General features: G+C 47.7%; 1 protein-coding gene across 2 annotated transcripts in view; it reads left to right on the top strand.

The window, feature by feature from the left end:
* SEPTIN11 (septin 11) overlaps positions 1–19,364 on the top strand; it is a 59,969-nt gene that overhangs the window by 33,169 nt on the left and 7,436 nt on the right. For both annotated transcript variants that reach the window (XM_076337428.1, XM_076337427.1), the window contains exons 3-9: positions 1,199–1,394; positions 3,874–4,060; positions 6,344–6,505; positions 8,305–8,401; positions 10,242–10,410; positions 15,192–15,324; positions 16,397–16,584. In XM_076337428.1, coding sequence (XP_076193543.1) covers positions 1,199–1,394; positions 3,874–4,060; positions 6,344–6,505; positions 8,305–8,401; positions 10,242–10,410; positions 15,192–15,324; positions 16,397–16,584 — 1,132 coding nt within the window. The remainder of the gene's footprint in view (positions 1–1,198; positions 1,395–3,873; positions 4,061–6,343; positions 6,506–8,304; positions 8,402–10,241; positions 10,411–15,191; positions 15,325–16,396; positions 16,585–19,364) is intronic.

Raw genomic sequence — 19,364 nt, 5'->3', positions numbered from 1 at the left:
TGCTTCTGTAAAGAAAGTCATATCAGAACTAGGACTTAGCCTACGCTATTAAAAAGAGAATTATGTATTTCTTGAGTAAGAACAGCTTCTTGCTGTGCTGAAGACAGATGTCGCTTGCAAGGTGGGGAGGTTGGGGCTTTTCATGCCATCAAGCAGGAGGGAGCCTGCATCACCGGTCAGGTCATACCAATGTATAAAACCACGGGCAACAGCTGAAGACCACTGGAAGCAAATGCTTTTATGGGAAAGGAATTATTATTTGTCTCTCTCACACTGCCAGTGTAGCAAGTCCAGTAACAGGGCTCTAGCAGCAGCAGGCATTTGCTGGTTCATCATGGAAGGAGACCTTTCCCTTCCCTGAGGAGGGGGCCTCGCTCGGCACATGTCTAAGTAACTGTTCTTAAAACTTGTGGGTTTATTTCTTTAATCTCCCCCACCCCCCCACCCCTTCCAGTTTAGTACCTTCTCTTCAGGGGGTCTCATAAGCTTCAGCCCATCCTCTCCAATTCTTCCTTTTCCCATGGGAAACGTTAACAATAGTATTACTAGAAAAGACTGTGTGCCCCTCTGTGTGTGTGAAATAAGCCCCTTCCCCCAAATAATGAAAAATCCCTGAGGTCAGTGGTGCTTAGTATCTCTGGTGATGCCCCTTTCTGTGTCCTTGCCTGTGATTGTGGTACACCTCCCTTGAAAGCCCAGCCCACAAAGACCTGAATTTCTCTTGCCATTCCCAGCACAGCAGCCTAGCTCTTCACCTGCAGGTGATGAGTTCTAGCTCTGAAGGCATTTGGTTTATCTTGGTGTCTGTCAGTGTAGCAGCTTTTGGGTCGCAGGGGCTCATTTCAGATTCACAACCCCAGTGTGTGGTGCTTTGATTGGGTATGTCTGCAAGGTGTGCTGCAGAGACCCAGGCGGTGTGACTTGCGGAGGAAATTACTTGGAGCCCAGCAGCAGAAGCCAGAGCTGCTGTCACCTCCCAGCGTCTGCAAAGTCCCTGGTTCAGCCCTGGGGGACTGGTAAAGATGGGGACTGTCCCTAAAGACGTCTGTTCCTGCAGGGATTATTTTCCTTAGCTGTGTGCACGTAGCCTAATTCCACTGCTACCCAAGTGGAATAACTCCTTAGCCTGGCAAATGTGCCCGGCAATGAGATGAGGAAAAGGGATCGGACCATACTAATGTTGCCTTTGTGGGCTCAGGTGAAACTGGCATCGGCAAGTCAACGTTGATGGACACTCTGTTCAATACGAAGTTTGAAAGTGAACCTGCGACGCACAACGAGCCTGGCGTGAGATTGAAAGCCAGGAGCTACGAGCTCCAGGAGAGTAATGTCCGTCTGAAGCTGACTATTGTCGACACGGTTGGATTTGGCGATCAAATTAACAAAGATGACAGGTAAATTTATTTCTGTCAGGAGAAGGAATCCTTGCGCTGATGTGCTCTTAGATCAGATGGGCCTGACCCTGTGTGGGGAGTAGGTCCCTCGCTGTTCCTGGGAGTGTTTCCTGATCCGGGTGTGGCAGCTAGCATCACTCGCCCCGTGAGACAGGCAGAAGTGAAGCACAAACAGGTCAACTAGGCTACAGAACCGAAACTGTGTTTCTGCCCTCCTTGTCTCTGTGCAGCTTAGTTGAAGTCTGTGCTTGAGTTGAAACGTGTAAATATTTGAAAGCATGAGTTCAAATTGCGATTACTTTGCATCTTTTACAGAGCTGGAACTCGGCTCATAGTTCCTGTTCACACCATCCCGCAATGTTCAGGTCCAAGTGGGTTTTACTTTAACGTACCTAGGTGCTGATTTTCACGTTGTATGCATGAAGTAAATATTCTGGGCAGCCTACGCAATCCCTTGTGTCCATCCATATGGACTTTTGCTGTAGTGTTAAAACTAGTCATTCTGTGATCATGGCTAATAAGCTAATTAACGCAGTTCATATATCTTAGAGCTGGTTGCAGTAATCCCAGCTGCCTCTGGAGGGTTGTTTGCAGTCCTCTTCTCTGCACCTTGCCAAGCGAGGGCACGCTGGCCAGCAATGTGTGCACTGACCACAAGCTGTTAGGGCACTAGGTAGATAGACAGCGTAAGCTCTTTGAAAACGCAAGCTTAACATCAAAGTTTCCACCAAGATCCTCGTTAGCATGGAGATGGAGCAGGTTCTGCTTCCTGTTCCATACAGAAAATTCTAGATGTTTAAAAAAGATTTTACAATGCTTTTTTTTCTGTAACGCTTCCTCACTGCTTGACCTGACGCTAAGACGCAACTGTTGCCCCCGCTTTGCAGCCCCTGCTCCTAACTAATGCTACAGAGCCAAAATGGTGAGAGGCGCGTGCTGGCTGGAGGGAGAACTCCGCATGTCAGACGCTGCCATATGCTCTCGGGCAAGAACAAAAGCTGCTGAGAGGAGGAGCAGGTGCTCAGAGCGGGGATGCTCTGCAGCTTGTTACTGCCGGGTCACTTTGCATCTGCTTCATTCGGCAGACAAGAAGAGCTAGCGGTATTGATGGTGAAGCCCCTCCAACTTCCCTGTCGGGCAGTTGGAGAGAGGGGCAGTCACAGGGCAGCAGGGCTTAGGGAGAGCTTTTGTCCTACTGCTGTGTCCCGACACATATGGCTGCAGTGGGCGGCATTTTCTCTGTGCTCCTGGTTTGAGTCCTCCCAGTCCTTCTTCGCTCTGCTTTTTTTATGGTGCTTTCTCTAATATGATCTCCCAGTGTAAGGCCTTACTGCTTTCTTTGCAGCGTGCCTCTGTCTGAGGTTTTTGAGGTCTCGTGGTCAGAGACAGAATTTCCAAAAGCAAAGAAATTGGAGCAGCAGTCATGTTATAAATCCATCTAGTGATATTCATGATGCCTTCCGTGTCTGCAAATTCACAAGCAGTGCTCAATACTGTCTTATGGGTCTCTTGTGTCGGTGGCCCTCACGCAGCACTGGATGTCTTTTGCTATAGCTCTCGCTTGGTAAATCAAGCAAGAGTCTGCTCTGCTTCACCAAGGGTTTTGAGCGACTGCTCAAATAGCTGCACTGGCATCTGGAGCAGAGGGGCCAGACCAGAGCCTTGCTGGCTGACTGTCAGAGGGTGTTTCTGGAGGACCTGAGAACTCCTGATGGCCTATTTCCTCCTCACAACTGTTTTTGAGGGAGGGCATTAACACTGCTGTGAATCCAGTGCTGAAGGCAGTGGCAGTGCGGTCTAGGTGCCTTGGTTTCAGTGTCTTCCTTCGAGACCTTCCTTGGGCTGGAGGTCCTGAGGCTGCCCTTGATGGAGGGAGGAACAAACTCAAAAGTTCCCCTTCCAGAAGCACAATCAGTTAGTCAGGGCATGTTACGTGGCACCAACTTTTTTCCTTCAACAAAATAGTCCCCCTAAAGTACACAAACAGTGTAGTTCTCCTGAGCTTTACTCACAGGCTTCAATTCATGAAAAGTTCCTTTTATCCCCTTGTGAATCTCCCTTCCTTCTTAAGATCACAAACAAGCTTTTGGACAAGCTAGGGTAGGTGGCGGTTTCGTGTTTAAATTTTCTTGTATCGGATGATTCTTGGTGACATTGGAAGAGCAGCAGCTCAGACTTTAATTGGAGAGACTGCAAAATACATTCTTTTTCAGGGTAGCAGCCTTGTGTGGTTTCCATGCACCTAAAATCCAGGGTCTCTGCCGTTTTATCTTGCTAATAGGTCCATAATACTCTCCCTGTGCACCAAGTGGAAACACCCTTGCTAAGGAGGGACTGTAGGTTGGGCAGGGAGCGTTCTAAGAGCAGCGCTTGTCCCGTGATGTACAGAGCACCCATGAAGCTTCCTGAGTGTTGATCAGTGACCTGTGTTGATCAGTGAATGCCCTGGTTTTCTCTGTGCCGTGTTTTCTCTCTTCAGCTACAAGCCTATAGTAGAATATATCGATGCGCAGTTTGAAGCCTACTTGCAAGAAGAGCTGAAGATCAAACGATCCCTGTTCAATTACCACGACACCAGAATTCACGCCTGCCTATATTTCATTGCACCAACCGGACACTCGCTGAAGTCCCTAGACTTGGTCACCATGAAGAAGCTCGACAGTAAGGTACTTGCTGCTCATGTTACGACCCTTGCGTGACCCTGCTAGTGCTTTTATGATCTTGCCACAGGCTTAGTTAAACCTGCTTAGAAAAATACTGTCTGTTTTGACCAGCGGGGAATTGCAGAGGTGCCATGTGAAAACTGTACCTTGGGCTAGCTGCTAGAATGGGTCATTACTCACGGATTCATATGCTGCAGAGATTTATTAAGAGTTTGGGCTCCTACCCTCTTCCAGTCCCATCTCGGGGTAGGAAACTTGGCCGCTTGCTTCACAGTTATGCTATAAAGTTAGCAATCTGAGAGCAGGAAACTGTATTTATGAGGATGCATTAGGAGACCACAGTTCTTTTTGCTTTCCTGTGGGTTAACTCAGCCAAGTTCAGTGACAGGTTTGTTCACAACTGAAAGATCAGTTGGCTGTTGAAAAAGGGAGAAAAGTGTGTTTTCCTGAATAAATGCATGAATAAAAATGAGAGCCTGAAGTTGAACTCTGCTAATTCTAGCACTCAAAGACATGGTTGCCATCTCTGTTTCACTTTGTCCAACAGATTAATTCGGTTCTTGTACAAAAGCTGATTTGGTGAGTGTGTATGAGATGAGAAGTAAATCTAGAACACTTCAGGTCATCCTACTAATCAATGAAAAACAAATCAAAATGTTTGCGTGCTCTGACTGCATCCAGCTAGACACAAACAGTGATTTGATCTTCTATGGCAAATGTAGTGTTGTTCTAACCATAATCCGATAAACAAGAAGAATCTGAATAAATGTGTTACTCGGCATGTGCTTTTTCGGTTACCCTCGTGACTAGCAAGAATGGGAACCGAGCTTGGTTTAAACCATGGTGTTTTACTAGATACTTGCAAGAAGATTTCATCTCTTTTCTTCTAGGGAAAATAACCGAGGTACAAATGTAAAACCTCGTTATTTACACTGAGCTTTCTCTGTGCTTCTTAACATCATGATTAAGCAACTTATATCAGTCCACATTGCACCTTTGGCTCATTGGATCCTGATTCTGCAGAAGATAAGTGGTGACAATGGTTCTTTATTTCCTGGAGTGGCCTATCGATTGGGTTTTATGCAGGGATGGAGAAGGATCCCTGCCCTATTCAACTTAAAATAGGGTTATGGAGATTTACCCAAAGTGAGCTAATTGGCATTCATGTTCTGCCTTTTGGCAAAGGGGGATTTAATAACTCCAGGCCATCCTCCAAACAGAATTAAGCGATGTAATATAAGAGGATTTTCAAGTACTGTAGTTAAAATCCCCTCATATAGGTCAATATCAACACCTTCCGCACTAGACCTTCTGTCTGCTGTTGCAAGGAAAAGCAAATCCTGCAAGATCAAAAGCAGAAATTGTCCGTCTGGAGGGCGTAGAAAGAGAAAGAAAGCAGGATTCCTGGTCCTAACGTATTCTTACCCTCTCCCAGCAAACCAGATACTTGTGTGGTGCTTGCTGTGCATCGATCCGTTCAGCTACGCTGAGGGTACGGTGCTTTCTCCCCTCGGCTCCTAGATGGTGTTGCTGTTTGCCATCCTGCTGCCAGTGTTGCAAACAGCCTGTCTAGGGAAGAGAGTCGGTAACTTACCTTTTCATTTCTGTGTTAACCCTATCATGCGGTTCCTTTGGATGATTGTCTTAGAGCTGTGCAGGGATAAATCAACCCTAGTCCTGCAGTACAGCGGTGTATGGGAGCACGTGAGGGCATGCAGGTGGAGGAAGCTTGCCTGTGTTACTGCCAGCCCCCACCCTGTGCGTAGCGTGGGTGGATACGGACCGTCTGCTTCCACCTCCAGTGGGGTAACAGCAGCACTGCTGCCCACCTGGGTGTCCTTGATTACAGCACCCAAGCAAATGCCCACGAGAGGCTATTGTCTGAGCGTGTCGCTTGCAGTAATCCAGCCTGCTGCGGTGTGGAGGAGGAGAAGTGCCTAGATGGTAATTTCCTTTTTTTTTTTTTTTGGAACAGCTTGTAATAATCTATGACAGCATTTCCTGTCCAGCCAATTCGGATGAGGAGGGGAATACGACAGGGCAGGAAATAGCATGTTGCCAAATTGCATTTGACTTCTTTTTAAGGCCATCATCGCTGCTGCCTGAAAATCCTGTCTAAGGCAGTGGTGCTGTCAGCAGCAGCCCCAGGGAAGGTCTTCCTCTGGGGGGGCGGTGGCTGGTGGCACTTATAGGGCAGTTGCTGCAGGATGCGTGCTGCTCTCCATCCTCTCCCAGTGATGCGACACGTGCAGTCCTGTATGTGGAGGTGCTGTCTTTGTCTTGCAGGTGAACATCATCCCCATCATTGCCAAGGCTGACACCATTGCAAAAAACGAGTTGCACAAGTTTAAGAGTAAAATCATGAGCGAGCTGGTCAGCAACGGCGTCCAGATCTACCAGTTCCCGACGGATGAAGAGACAGTGGCGGAGATAAACGCCACGATGAGCGTATGTTTGTTTTTGGGGGAGGGGAGGTTTGTTTGCCTTGGTTTGCGTGGGCCCATCCTTGATGGTAGGGCACATTGTACCATGTTTCTTTTGGCTTTAAAACTGCAGTCTAAGCACAGATAATACGGCTGGCCAGAAGGCTTTTGGAGCTGGAGATACTTGTCACGCGCGGGCTGCCTGGCCTGATACGCTTCATTGCCCGACAAGTGATTCTCCTCTAAACATTTTTTCATATCCTTCCCCTATTGCAGTATTCTCATCTCGGGAAAGGAAGAGGATGGGAGGCAGGGCCCTGACGCGGTCAGGGCAAAGGGCTGGGGTTGGGGTTTCCTGTCCCAAACGACCACTTGTTGCTTAGTAGGGGGTGATTCACTTCTGCCTTTGTTTTGCTTTCCGGTGAGAGCGGGGGTGCCGTCGATGATGTTCCAGCTCTCGGCAGGGCCAGTGGCCATCAGTGGCAAGGGCTCTGGCTTTCACCTCCTTTCTCTTTTCTCTAGTGATAGGGGTGGGATTTGAGGGCAAACAGGGCTGGGGTAGACGAAACGTTTTAGTGGGGTTTACAGAGGGAAACAACCGTTTCCCATGGGCCTGACTTGGAGCGCAAGGTGAAGAACCTGAGCTCAGGGTTTTTGGCAGTGACGTGCACTGCAGCGGTGCTGGCAGGGCACTTGGGTGGCTTTAGCAGGGCACGTAACACCCAAGAGGACGTGCCAACCCCAAAGCACGTGCACTCAAAAGTAAGTGGAAGGATGAGGTTGAGTTATCTGCATTTTTACAGGGAATGGAGGCATCAAGATTAAGCCATTTCCTTGCAACTTGAAGGCTTTTGTGAGCTTCCCTGCGCAACTGTTTGTAGATGGGCTATTGTCATGTCCAGCTGCATCTCAGACGCTCTCCAAACCTCTGTATTGCCTCTCTCTTTTCCCCGTCTGTGTTGTGTTCTCGGCAGGGAGAAGCTGGCACAGAGAAGGGACATGGCTCTGCCAGGGTGCACTGTGTGCAGTGTGTGTTTTGCCTTCCTCTCGTGCAGCCTGGCTGCTGGGAAAGTCCTTTGCCAGATAATCACATCTCCTCTGCCACTTGGCTTCTTCCCCTCCCACCCTGCCTGTGACCATGGCTTGGCCCACACGGCACCCGCCCCCGGAGCTTGCGCCCAGCCCTTTGGATGTTCTTAAGGCAGGGAGAGCACTGTTGGGGTGGGCTGGCGGCAGAGGCCAACTCCCTCCTGGCAGCAGCCACGCTTCTGGGAGTAGATCCCAGATTGTCGCCACCACACCCACGGAGAGACTGGGACGTAGCAGAGCTTGGTGACTCAGATGTGTCAGCCTGGGGCTGGGTCGACTCCGCTCTTCCCCTTGCTCACAGCTTTGCCCGTTTTAAGAGGAAGCATTAGCAGTTATTTCTAGCAGCAGAAACCCCCTGAATTTTTAGTCTACCCTCCTTGGGAGGATGTACTTTATTTTCTTTTTTTTATTGTGACAGTTATTTTTCCTCAGTGTACAAACTCAATTCCAGTTTGTAAGACTACTTCTGTGCTTAAGATAGTCATGCTTGGTAATTACGTGAAAAGTATGTATGTCTCTTGTATTTTTAGGACTTCAGAATTTTGGACTTTAAGTCCAAGCCGGTTTCTCATCCAGACCGTCCTGTTGCTCTTTCTAAAACAGCAGATGAATTGCAAAGGCGTTTAAGCAACTTAAATCCAGCACAGCTGCCACAGTAAACAGCTTTCTTCAGAAACAATCCCTGGCAAGGCAACAAAGGAAATCCCTAACCTTATTGTCCCTTTCCTTTTGTAGGTCCACCTTCCTTTTGCTGTAGTTGGCAGCACCGAAGAAGTGAAGATCGGCAATAAGATGGCAAAAGCCAGGCAGTACCCCTGGGGTGTTGTGCAGGGTATGTTACCGAAAGCACAAATAAGACCTTGTCATCCTGTCTCATTTTGATGGAAGGTGCATTGATCTCTGGGTGGTCCTTATCAAAATCTGTCTCGAGAAAGCAAGATCACAGCTCTAAGACTTCTCCTTAAAATCAGGGCTTTGCAACCTAGATCTAGACATGGAGGGGGTTTGGCAGGAGGGGTGGTGGTGTCAACCTAGCCATTGGCTTTGGTGAAGAGCAGGGTAATGTTACTAGGAGATGCTGAATAATTAGCTTGAAAAATGAAAAATTGAATCTCCGTTCTCTGTTCCTTATGCTTTTCTGCCAGCAAAAAAGCGTGAGCAACGGGGAAGGCTTGGACAGCTGAGTAGTTCGGTTTGGACCTTGCACACAAGCCTGAATGCAAACATGTAGCTGGGGGATTTTCCGGGGAGGTCAGCAGGTGTTCTGCCCTCTCAACTTGAAGTGGGAGCAGCACTAATTCAACACTGACTGCTTGGTATGTTTTGTCCTGGTATCGTAAACTGTGGACATGAAGCTTAAGTATGCAGTCCCCCATAAAGTCAGCCAAAAGCTCCTTTCTTGTTGGAGAGCAGAGTTTGGATAGGGCTGTGTTTGCAACCCAGGCTGTACTGAAGCTGCCGAAGATAGGGCTGGTCCTTGCTTTCCCAACCAGTGCTGAGAAGTACAGGGTTGAGACGGTGGTGGTCTGCTTGTGGCTGCAGCTGTGTATCCAGTTGGAGAATGGCCCAGCAAGCTGCAGGGGAACGTTCGCAGGACAGTTCTGCAAAACTCACCAAGTTTTTCTCAATAATACAAACTACCCCTGTAACAGCTTCAGACTTACTGTCTTCAGCTGTGTACACCAGAGAATAATACTGGGAATAACTCACAAATAGGGAAGAAGTTGCTATGTTTGGGAAGTCTTGGACTTGACACGTATCCTGCTGCGTTCTTGCTGTTCCCAGGAAACTAGGACCAGATAGTCAAAGAGATTTAGTTGGGTACCAGAGAGACTTTGAAGATCTGGCCCTGAACTGCCCCTTTGCAGAGACAGCTGGTCTGGTCTGAGGGGGAGCAGCTGGAGTGCTTCGCTGTGTCCCCGGAGGCATGCTGCAGAGTTGTCTGTTAGCAGCAGAGATGCCTGCTGCTTGCCGTTGCATCCTAAAGAGAGAACTTCCACTCTTTGTCTTTAAGCACACCCAGACTGTTGGCCTGCACTGAAGCGTGCAGCCTTCTGGCCGCGGGCCCTTCGCAGGCTGAACAGCTTGCTCACCCGGGGGCTGATGGTGGCGCACCAGACCCTGCTCTGAATAGTTGTTCTTATGGGAAGCCATGTTATACTCTTGTGTGCTGCCTCCCTTCGGTGCCAGGAGCAGGGGTTTAGGGCTCCTTCGTAAGCTTAGCTGGCATGGAAAGGGTACAGCATCTCTGGTGGGGTCTTCTCATAACCATTCCTTTCACCACTGCTACAAACTGAGACTTTGTTGCCCGCCTGGGCCTCTGTCGGTGACTTGGATTTAGAGTGGATTTGAGTGGGAAGTGAAATCCTGTGCGCGAATGGATCATCACCACGCTCGTGCAGAAATGCACGGAGAGACAGGAGCTCTGTGACATATGGGCAACACAGAGATCTTGCAAATCCAGAGAAAGGCCTTGAACTGGTGCCCTTGTGTTGGCGTGGAATGGTTTCACCCCCAGTTCAGCAAGGCATTTTGGTGCAGGCTGACTTGGAGTTCTGCTTGTGTGCCTGAAGAACTCTCAGGCTTGCTAAACTGGGGCCCGGGTCCAGGGAAAAAGGGGGCCCTGGCTCCTGGGTTTAACATTCTCTCTGTGGATGGTCTCTGTTTTGCAGTTGAAAATGAAAATCACTGCGACTTTGTGAAGCTGCGGGAGATGCTGATCCGAGTGAACATGGAGGACTTGAGAGAGCAGACACACACCCGACACTACGAGCTGTACAGGCGTTGCAAACTTGAAGAGATGGGATTCAAGGACACGGATCCGGACAGCAAGCCTTTCAGGTAGGAAAGCGTAACTCAGGCCTTGTACAGCCAGAGCGATTGGAGGTTTTGGGGTTGCCGATGTTTGCAAGAACCAGGGAGGGAATAGCCGTGGTCACTTAGAGCAGCTGAGATTTAAAGTGTGGTTGGGATGGAAAACCTTTTGCAATGCAATCTTGCCCTCAGGGCCTAGGATTTGGGCAGGAGAAGCACAGGAAAAGCTTGGGTGGCTGAGAAAGCCAATTCTTGCCTTAACATTTTGAAAATGTCTGCAACCCTGCAGCGGGGCTGTGCAGGCTTTCTAGAGCCTGCAAAATGTCACCGGGGCGCTTGAAGGTGATGTGTTTTGAGGGCAGAATATGACCCATTTGAGATCAACCTGGAAAGTTTAGGAGGAAGAAGCACATGTCCGCGGATCTATCTGCACCCTGTTGCTGAAGTCGTATCAGTTTTCTTTGTGCCCTTCTCTGAGCATCCCTTGCTCAAATATAAGCTGCTGGCCCTCAGTCACAAGTGCGTGCCTTTCAGTCTATCTCCTGTTATCTGTCAGCCAGTACTAAAAAGTGTCGAAAGGATGGATTTCTAAATGCTCCTCCTGTCACTCAGTGTGGAGAGCAATTCCTCACTGGACTCTTAAAACTGATTTTGCTGTCCATGTATGAAACTGTCCATTGCTTCACATCGCCCAGAGGCTGCTGTAATGCAGAGCCTGCCGTGAAGACCGCTACTGTTTCCTGGTTTTTTTGTGTCCTTGGCATCGTGGAAGGGGGCATGTTTTTGTAAGACGCAGTGAGAGAGTTGGTGGTAGTATGCAATCAGGGCTTGTAGGCATGTCTGATTGGGAACAGTTAACATCAGTTAACTGTTCATATTGTTGACTTGTCATTTTTTCAAGCTGGGAGAATCTCATTTTGGGGTTGGGAAGTTGATTTACTTTTTTTTTTTTCCTCCACCCTTGTTCTTGCTTTCCTAAAGCCTGTGAACTGTCCAGTCTTAAGTCAAGTTTATGCTCACCTTTCTACTGGCAGTACTATGAGCTTCGTGGAGACTTGAGTGAATCTGTCGAATAGCGAGTTTGTTAATCACTTCAGAAATTCCTCCTGACGCTTTTTGCCCTTGAGGAGGGCAGGTTTTGAGATGGTCAGGTGATGCATTAGTGCCCCCTTTCTTCCACTGCAGACTCAACTGTGTTTTGCAGCTAGCTTGCTCTGCTGCAAGTCAGGGCCGTGTACAATTTCTGGGCTTGAAAAGTGCAGCTGTGTCCATGCTGAGATGAAGGTGACTCGTGTTGAGGTATAACTGGTTACCAAAAGGGAGATCCTGGGATAAATGTTCTTGTTGACCCTCCTAGAGCTTTTCACAGCTGGTCCAAGGTGCGCTGTGAAGAGGGTGCCATGGTCTGATGCTTGAGGTTTGGCTTATTACTAAATACAGAGTTTATGCTGTCAGACAGCTTTATTGGTCTGAAGCCCAAGTCATTAGCTAGGGACAACAGCTGTGTGGGAATTTGGGAGGGAGTGTTTGTTTTCTCCTTTCGTTTCCTGTTTCCCATTCCTCCCCAACTTTTCCCCAATAGTTGCACCCGCTGCCTTAGCAGGATCCCACGCTCCTCTCTGCTCCAGGGGAAGGCAGTCAGAATTAAATGTGCATCGATGTGGGTTTACCCCCGTAACACACACTCGTGGCAGGAATTGGCATGCCAATCCCCGTGACGGCAGCCATGCGGCTGGCTTGTGCAGATAACCATGGACATGGTTCATCTCTCATCCTCAACAGGGGAAAGTCAGGCGGGCTCCAGAGCAGGAGGCAGAATGGGGGCCTTGTGTTCATGTTTCTGGAAAACAGCACTCCATGGTGAGCCGAGCAAGGTCTGCGCTACGACACGGCGTTTGCGTCAGTTCAGGGTTTTATTTGTGACTTGCTGAGTTTGAGCAGCTGCATTTCTTTTGCAGCACAGAAACTCTGCTGGAATCAGTCGAGCCCTGTCCTTTTACGAAGCCCAAGTGTGAAGCTTTATTAGATTTCCTTTCTGGAGAGCAATGGCTTAAGATGGGCTTAGCCCTTCCCTTTGAGGAATCTGAGGAATTTCCATTGCTTCCTGTACACGAGGCCTCTTTTGACCAAGCTATAAGTAGAAAGGAAATGAAAATGTACAGAATTTCTGCATCTGGTACGTGCTAGTTCAGAACAGTTTGCTCTGGGTGCCTCCTCCCTCCAATAAACAAACAAAACCCGTGATCCCAAGCTGTTTGGCCGAGGCTGATGTATATGTGAAATGAGGAAAACAGTAGGTTTGGTTCTTTCTGTTCTTCCTTCTGAGACCAGGGATCAAAAGCATGCCTTTCCCCCGGGTCTGGGCCCCGGGAGCCACGGGGACCACTGGTCTTCCGCCAGTTTGCATCAGCCAGGAGCAGGGAGCCTTTTGTAAATCTCAGGGTGAGCAGGGCGAAAGACCCCAGCAAACCATTGGTGCTGTGTAGGTGCTTGTGCGAGGTGTGAAAAAGGGAGGCTGGCGATGATTGTGAGACCCATCTTGCTGGTAGAATCCCCACCGCTTGTCCAAGCTGCAGGAGGTGAGGAGGGAGCACCAGTGCCCCCGTAAGCATCTGCTCTGTGAAATGGGGTCCTCTGTTGCACAGAGACCCTTCTGCTGTCCTGCGTCTGTTGTGGACTGGTTTCACTGCTGCTCTGGTTAATTTTCTCAAAATGCTTTTTTAAAAAGAACATTATTTGCAGGGGCATCGTTCAGTGTGTGTGTGTTGGGGAATCAAGTTACACTTGTAATCTAGGTTCATATGTTTGTATACTTAAAAAGCAAATTCCCTTGTCATCTTTGTCTGTGAGAAGCTGCAGGGATCCCAGTTGGTTTGGGCTGTTATTCCTTAGGGCTGTAAGTGTGTTTGTTTTCATATGCAGTCTGGAGTTGCCGGGCCAGTTTCTCTGAGAACTTTGCTTCTCTGAAAGTCGGAGTCACTTCAGTAGAGAATTAAGCTTGCTGGCTTTCAGGTTAGTGGTAAGTTTTTAAGCTTGAAGCTGGGATTAGCACTGAACCTGGGACAATGTAACAGCAAGCCCCTGCCAGCCTCTTCCTGCTTGCCCGTCACCCAGCACTGTGTTTTTGGAAATGAGCTTTGCAAGAAATCGTTTGCAATACAGGATACGATTAGCAGCGTGCAGAGTTTTCTGTTCCGGTCCGTAAGGCTCTGCTGCTCCCTAGTATAGTGTGTCACTAATTGCAGATTCAATTTTTGCTCACTGAGCAGTGAAGGCTGATCTGCCCTCAGGGTTTTCCTAGGCTCTAGCCAGACCCTTCAGAAGGATTTAAGAATTTAAGTTTCGGTGTCCACTGTCAGAGGATTAAATCCAAGACTCAATTTTAGGGATGTTTTGATTCGAGTCTCCTGATCTCTATCTGCTGTGAGTGGTCTGGTTCTTGACTGAGTTAAGAATCCAAAGATGCCTCTTGCCCTGTTTTCCCATTAAAAGATTTTTGTCATTTTTGGAGTCAGCATTTTTGCTTCAATGTGTGGGGAAACTGGTGTGGTTAGCTGGAATCATGTGATTCCTCCAGGGTGGCCAGTGCTGTGCAAGAGCAGCTCTGGGCATCCTGTCTGTGGAGTATTTTAGGAGGCAAAAGTGCCCTAGAAGTGCCTGTCGATTAGCAGTGTTAAACCCAAGTCTTGGGTTTATCTGTCAAGTTTTTGTTCCCCAGCTCAACAACCCCACCCACCCGCAAAAAAAAAAAACCCAAACAACAAAACCAGGCAACAAAAAAGCCATCAAAAACCCCACCACGTGCCAGGAAAGGCAAAAGCTTGGCTTTAACGGGATTAAGATGTTCCACTAGCCTAGTGGTTAATGTGCTCCTTAGGTGGAGGGATGCAATCTATCTGTTTGATATCAGTGGAGTTATCATTTTAAAAATGCTTTTTCAAAAAAGCATCTTGGGGGAAATAGTTATCATTCCCACACTATCATTATGGCTGAAATATCCAAATCCATTTAAGGAATAAAATGAAGAGGAATTTGGCGTCCAGAGTTCCTAAGAGGATCTGAAAATCTCAGAGGTGCGTGGACAACATATTTTGTGTCCCAAATCTTTGCTGCGGTATCTCAGTGCTGGGGAAATAAAGGAATGCCAAGAAGTAGAGGGGGAATAAAGGAATGAAGGAATCTAGTAACGTGGTTATTTGGAGGAGGAACGCTGCCGCTCGTTTGCAGAGGCTTAGCCTTCCTTGACAGCTAAAGGAGAAAGAGAGATCTCCCAAGGTGGCTTTATCTAAATAAAGCCCCTGATCTGAATCCATTAGCGATGAGCAGTGAAAATTAGTTTTGCTCTGTGTCAGTGTCATGCTTAATGAACTACATAAAGCCAGATTTCGCACTCTGATATGCCCGTGTCTGTTCCACAAATCTTGCACTTCCAATGAAGCGATTCAGGCCAAACAGTGGGAGAAGTGAAAAAGTGTGACTCAAACAGGTCACAAGCTATGTGAGCATCAGGGATTGCTGTAGATGCTTACGTAGTGGCTGTTTATTTTTGAGGACAGTCATCCTGCCTGCTAAGTGATTTACAGGATCCGGAACAGTGTGCTTGTTTTTGTGTTGCCAATTTGTCTCCCACTGCTACCACCTAGCAAGCTAGGGCTGGTTTTGGTGGAGGTGTTCATGCCTCTGTTGTAGTCGGGGACCTCTGACGGTGTTTTGTGACAAGACAATGTGGTAAGATCACCAAAGGCTGGAAACTCATGACTGTGCATGAAACACAGCTCTGACATTGTTTTTTCTGTGTTTTTTAACAGTCTCCAAGAGACTTATGAAGCCAAGAGGAACGAATTCCTCGGCGAGCTCCAGAAGAAGGAGGATGAAATGAGGCAGATGTTTGTCATGCGAGTGAAGGAGAAGGAAGCAGAGTTGAAGGAAGCAGAGAAAGATGTGAGTGTATTGTAACCCAGAAGACTCTGTATGAGGGTTTAGGCTGGGGCTTTTCTAAGAGAGCCCTGAGAAAGTGAGCATCCAGATTCCAACATCAAGCCTGCAAAGGTGTTTGCTGTGCATAAGCAGTCTCAAGCAGCGGATATGAACTCGGTTCCCAGTCCTGCCATGGGCTTGTGGTGTGACCCCATCACACAAGTCCTCTGCCACTTTTCTGTGCCTGTAAAATGGAGCAGGAGTATTCCCTGGTTTTAGGCAGCTGGAGGAGGGTATGTACTGTGGTGCCAGTGGGAGGTGCTGCAGCGTGACAGTAACAGCAGCTGCGGCTGCGTACCCCACAGAAATGCCAGCCTTGCTGTGCTGTGGGAGTCCTCTCTGCTCTCTCACCTCTTCAGTCCCACCCAAAGGGGAGAGTATGTTTGCTACTCAAAGTAATGTTGATTTGCAGTGGATCTTCAGCCATGGTACAGCCAGTGCTGCCCTTTAGCAATCACACCTTTCTGGAGACTCTCAGTAAGTCGATAAGGACTTCCCAGAGGGCGGCAAGTCCCACTCAGCCTAGCTGTAGAGGGACATGACAGAGCTCTTGGAGAGCTGCCCTACCGTGATTTGCTTGGTGTGCGTAGGTCAGCGCTGATTACTGTGGGACGGAGAAAACATAGATGTCCTGCTTGGGGAAGGAGCTGTTTCTTGGGCCTCACAGAGGAGCGTGTACTTCTACAGAGGTCCAGAGAAGAGTATCGCCCTGAATGGCCACGTTTTCTTTCTTTGCACGAGCTTGAGAGTGTCCCCTAGGTACAAAGCAATGAGGGATGGATCATGGGGGTTTGGAAGTGTCCAGAGACCTGTCATATTCCTACAGCAACTTAAATTCCTGCCATCTGTGTTGGGTGCGTGTGTGTTAATTGCAGGGCTCTTCTCACGAAGTCAGGCGTGCTTGGGACAGGCTAATGACTTGTTACTAGTGAAGTGAGGCCTCAGTGCCAGCAGAACCGCTTCAGGCATTGTTACCAGTAATCAGGGTGAAACATACTTCTCTTCCCGTCCAATTCTCATTGTCTCTTTCCCGCAGCTTCACGAAAAGTTTGACCATCTAAAGAGGACTCACCAAGAAGAGAAGAAAAAAGTGGAAGACAAAAAGAAGGAACTTGAGGAAGAGCTGAACAACTTTCAAAAGAAGAAGGCAGCAGCTCAGCTATTACAGTCACAGGCTCAGCAGGCAGGTTCTCAACAAACCAAGAAAGACAAGGACAAGAAAAAGTAAGCGGATTGTCACCCACGCCCTTTTGTAGGGTTTATTACAGTTTGGGAGGTTGTTTTTTCTTTCTTGCTGCATGTCTGTATTTGCTTTTCCCCATTACCAGACTGGAAACTGGGCTTTTATCAGCCTGATCAAATAAAATATTTTTTTCTAAAGGGTGGGCCAGGGACATGATCTTAATTTTTCTCTAGAAGAGTACCTTCAAATCTTATGTCGAAGTCTGACTGGTACGGGAGAGCAATTGGATGGCGGAGGCTTGACCTGTGATCTGTCCAGCATCTTCTGGACCAGCTCTGGCATGTTCTGGACTCGGATTTATCTGCCTGAGCCAAAACTATTACGGGGGTCTCTACCTGTCCTTTCTTTCACCCGAGAGTAGTCTCCAGTTCCCATTCCTTAAGGTTATAGTTGTAAGTAGAAGTAGGTTAGAAACCAAAACCACCATGTTATTTTTACATGGGAAATGCTAGTGCCAAATGTGAGTACTTGGAAGCTCGCTTTAAAGACGAGAAGTTTTGGGTTTCTTTTTTCTAAAAAACCAAACTACTATGGTACCGTAATTGCAGGTAAACGGCATTTGTGGTTGTATCGAGTTGACATAATAAGCTAAGAAACCCATACCTTTTAGTAAAGATAATGGCATTGTTTTCTACTATTTTATATTCGTATGCTAGAAGTATAATCCTATACTCTCCAGTACTCTGAGATTCCAGCAACTTAGTAGGCACCAAGTGTATTTGTGGACAGAGTCTGTCCCATGGTCAGTATTTGGAGGTGGGGTTTTCAGGTGTGCTCAGTTTGGACCTAACTCTGCTTCTGTTGAAACTGGAGGAACATTGCCATTGACTTGGGCTCAGAGTTAAGTCACTGCAGAGCTCTGCTGAAAACCTTGAGCTCCAGATTGATCCAAATTGACATAACCTCCTTCTTGCAGTCTGTACTTGGAGATGGCTCTGTTTAGCTTGCTTATTAGTGCAAGAGAACCCCTATTTATTACGTGATACTGGCTACTTCACTGTGCTTTAAAAACCAGAAGACAAGGTCCGCTTAGATGTGATATGTACACAGAAGCCAGACAAGCCTTGCAGAGGTTAAGTAGACTGCGCGTGGCTTGTTTGTATAGCACAGCAAGACAGGTTACTGTAACAGAGGCTGTTCTGAGGCCTCCTGTCATAATTTCCATTCACTTTTTCCATACCTAGTAAGGGGATACTCATGCAAGTCCTTTCTGGGTCATCTGTGATAATGGCGCTAGTTGATAACTGCAATCGGGAAAGCTGTAAAGATGGTAATGCAGCAAATCTCACTGGAAAAGGCTTCTTTAACCCGCACACAAAAATGACAGTTCCACGCTTCTCTTAATAGCCGATAGTGAAGGGGTGCATTCCTTAACAGACTCTGGCAGAGTAACCTACTCGACTAACACTAAGCTGTCACCGTTGGAAGAACCAAAATGCTAGTAGGGATGTGGTGTAGATGTGTGTGTCTCCCTTGCTAACCTGTGAACTTAAGCCAGGTCTGAACTGTCTTGCAGAGCGAGCCTGTGAAATTCTGTTGTATTGCATATATACTAGTATATTTTTATACCTTGGGAAGTTAAGCTGACACTCGCTGCATGTCCCCTGTCTCTACTGCTGATTCGGTGCCCATCATTTGTTGCTTCTGCCCCTGGCTTCCCCGGGGAAGGTGGGGAGGGCCTTGGGCTAGTTCCTCAGCTGATGTCAATTGATGTAGCTCCTGTGGAGCCGTGCTGCTTTATGCTAACTGAGAACCTGGTCTTTGGCTCCCGCTGAAATACAGAGTGCTTGTGTGCTGCATGCTCTGCTTGGGTAAAGAAATCATTACAGACTGATCAACGTCGTGCTGAACCGTAGAAACAATAAGTGTTGGCAGCTAATGTCCAAGCATGCTGAAATACCATTCTGTGACGATGCCTGTAAATAGGATAGGCTGAAACACCGGTCTTCTCTCACGTGAGAATTCGGACGTGGTGACCTGTTTACTTAAAAAGAATAGAAAATTTCGAAGACCCTTTTTCTTATCTCTTAAACAGAGTTAGTAGCTCAATATTTTTAAGAACTCTACGGTCAGTTTTTTCACCTCTTAGATATGAGACTAGTGCAGTATATCATGGTCTGGGGAGTTTTGTAACTTTTGGTGGTCAGCGTTAGCTACTATTTGCTTCTGTGAAGTTGGCTGGCACATGCACAGTGTTGTGGGTGTGATACATGGATGTTTCTAGCGACCATGACAAACACAGTTTCTGCTTTTGCTGACACATTCACAGAAATCCAGTTGTGAGGAACACGCACGTGTTTTAGTGTGTCCTTTCAGTGTCGCTCCACACCAGGTGCTGTAACTGCTTCAATTGTTCTTTAGTGTCTGAATTACTAACGGAAGCTTTAAAGGGAAATGCTGATGCTTCTGCCTTGTAGCACACCTTGGTTTTTTTAAAGGCTTTAGAAAGGCTCCTTGCACTCTAATGAAAAGCTGCAGTTTATTTAGGTAAGGCTTTCAACCTTTCTCTGTGCTGACATGGACTGTGGTGGTTCTTGTGCAGTTGCCAGAGGAAATCCTTGCCATGCATGATCCTTGTAGCCTCCCCAGAAAGTAATTCATGGGAATGCTGCTTTCGCAAGGTGGGATCAGATTTCTCCAACTTGGACAACGGAGACTTCCCACTGTGCTGTCCAAGCCCGAGGGAAGGGCTCAGGGTGAAATCTGCCGCTGGCCTAACTCCATGAGGGACAACTTGGCCCTATTCCTATAGGAACAACTT

The sequence above is a fragment of the Aptenodytes patagonicus genome, chromosome 4, assembly GCF_965638725.1.
Source record: "Aptenodytes patagonicus chromosome 4, bAptPat1.pri.cur, whole genome shotgun sequence".
NCBI classification, from domain to species: Eukaryota; Metazoa; Chordata; class Aves; order Sphenisciformes; family Spheniscidae; genus Aptenodytes; species Aptenodytes patagonicus.
This window is presented reverse-complemented; position numbering and strand designations above follow the sequence as displayed.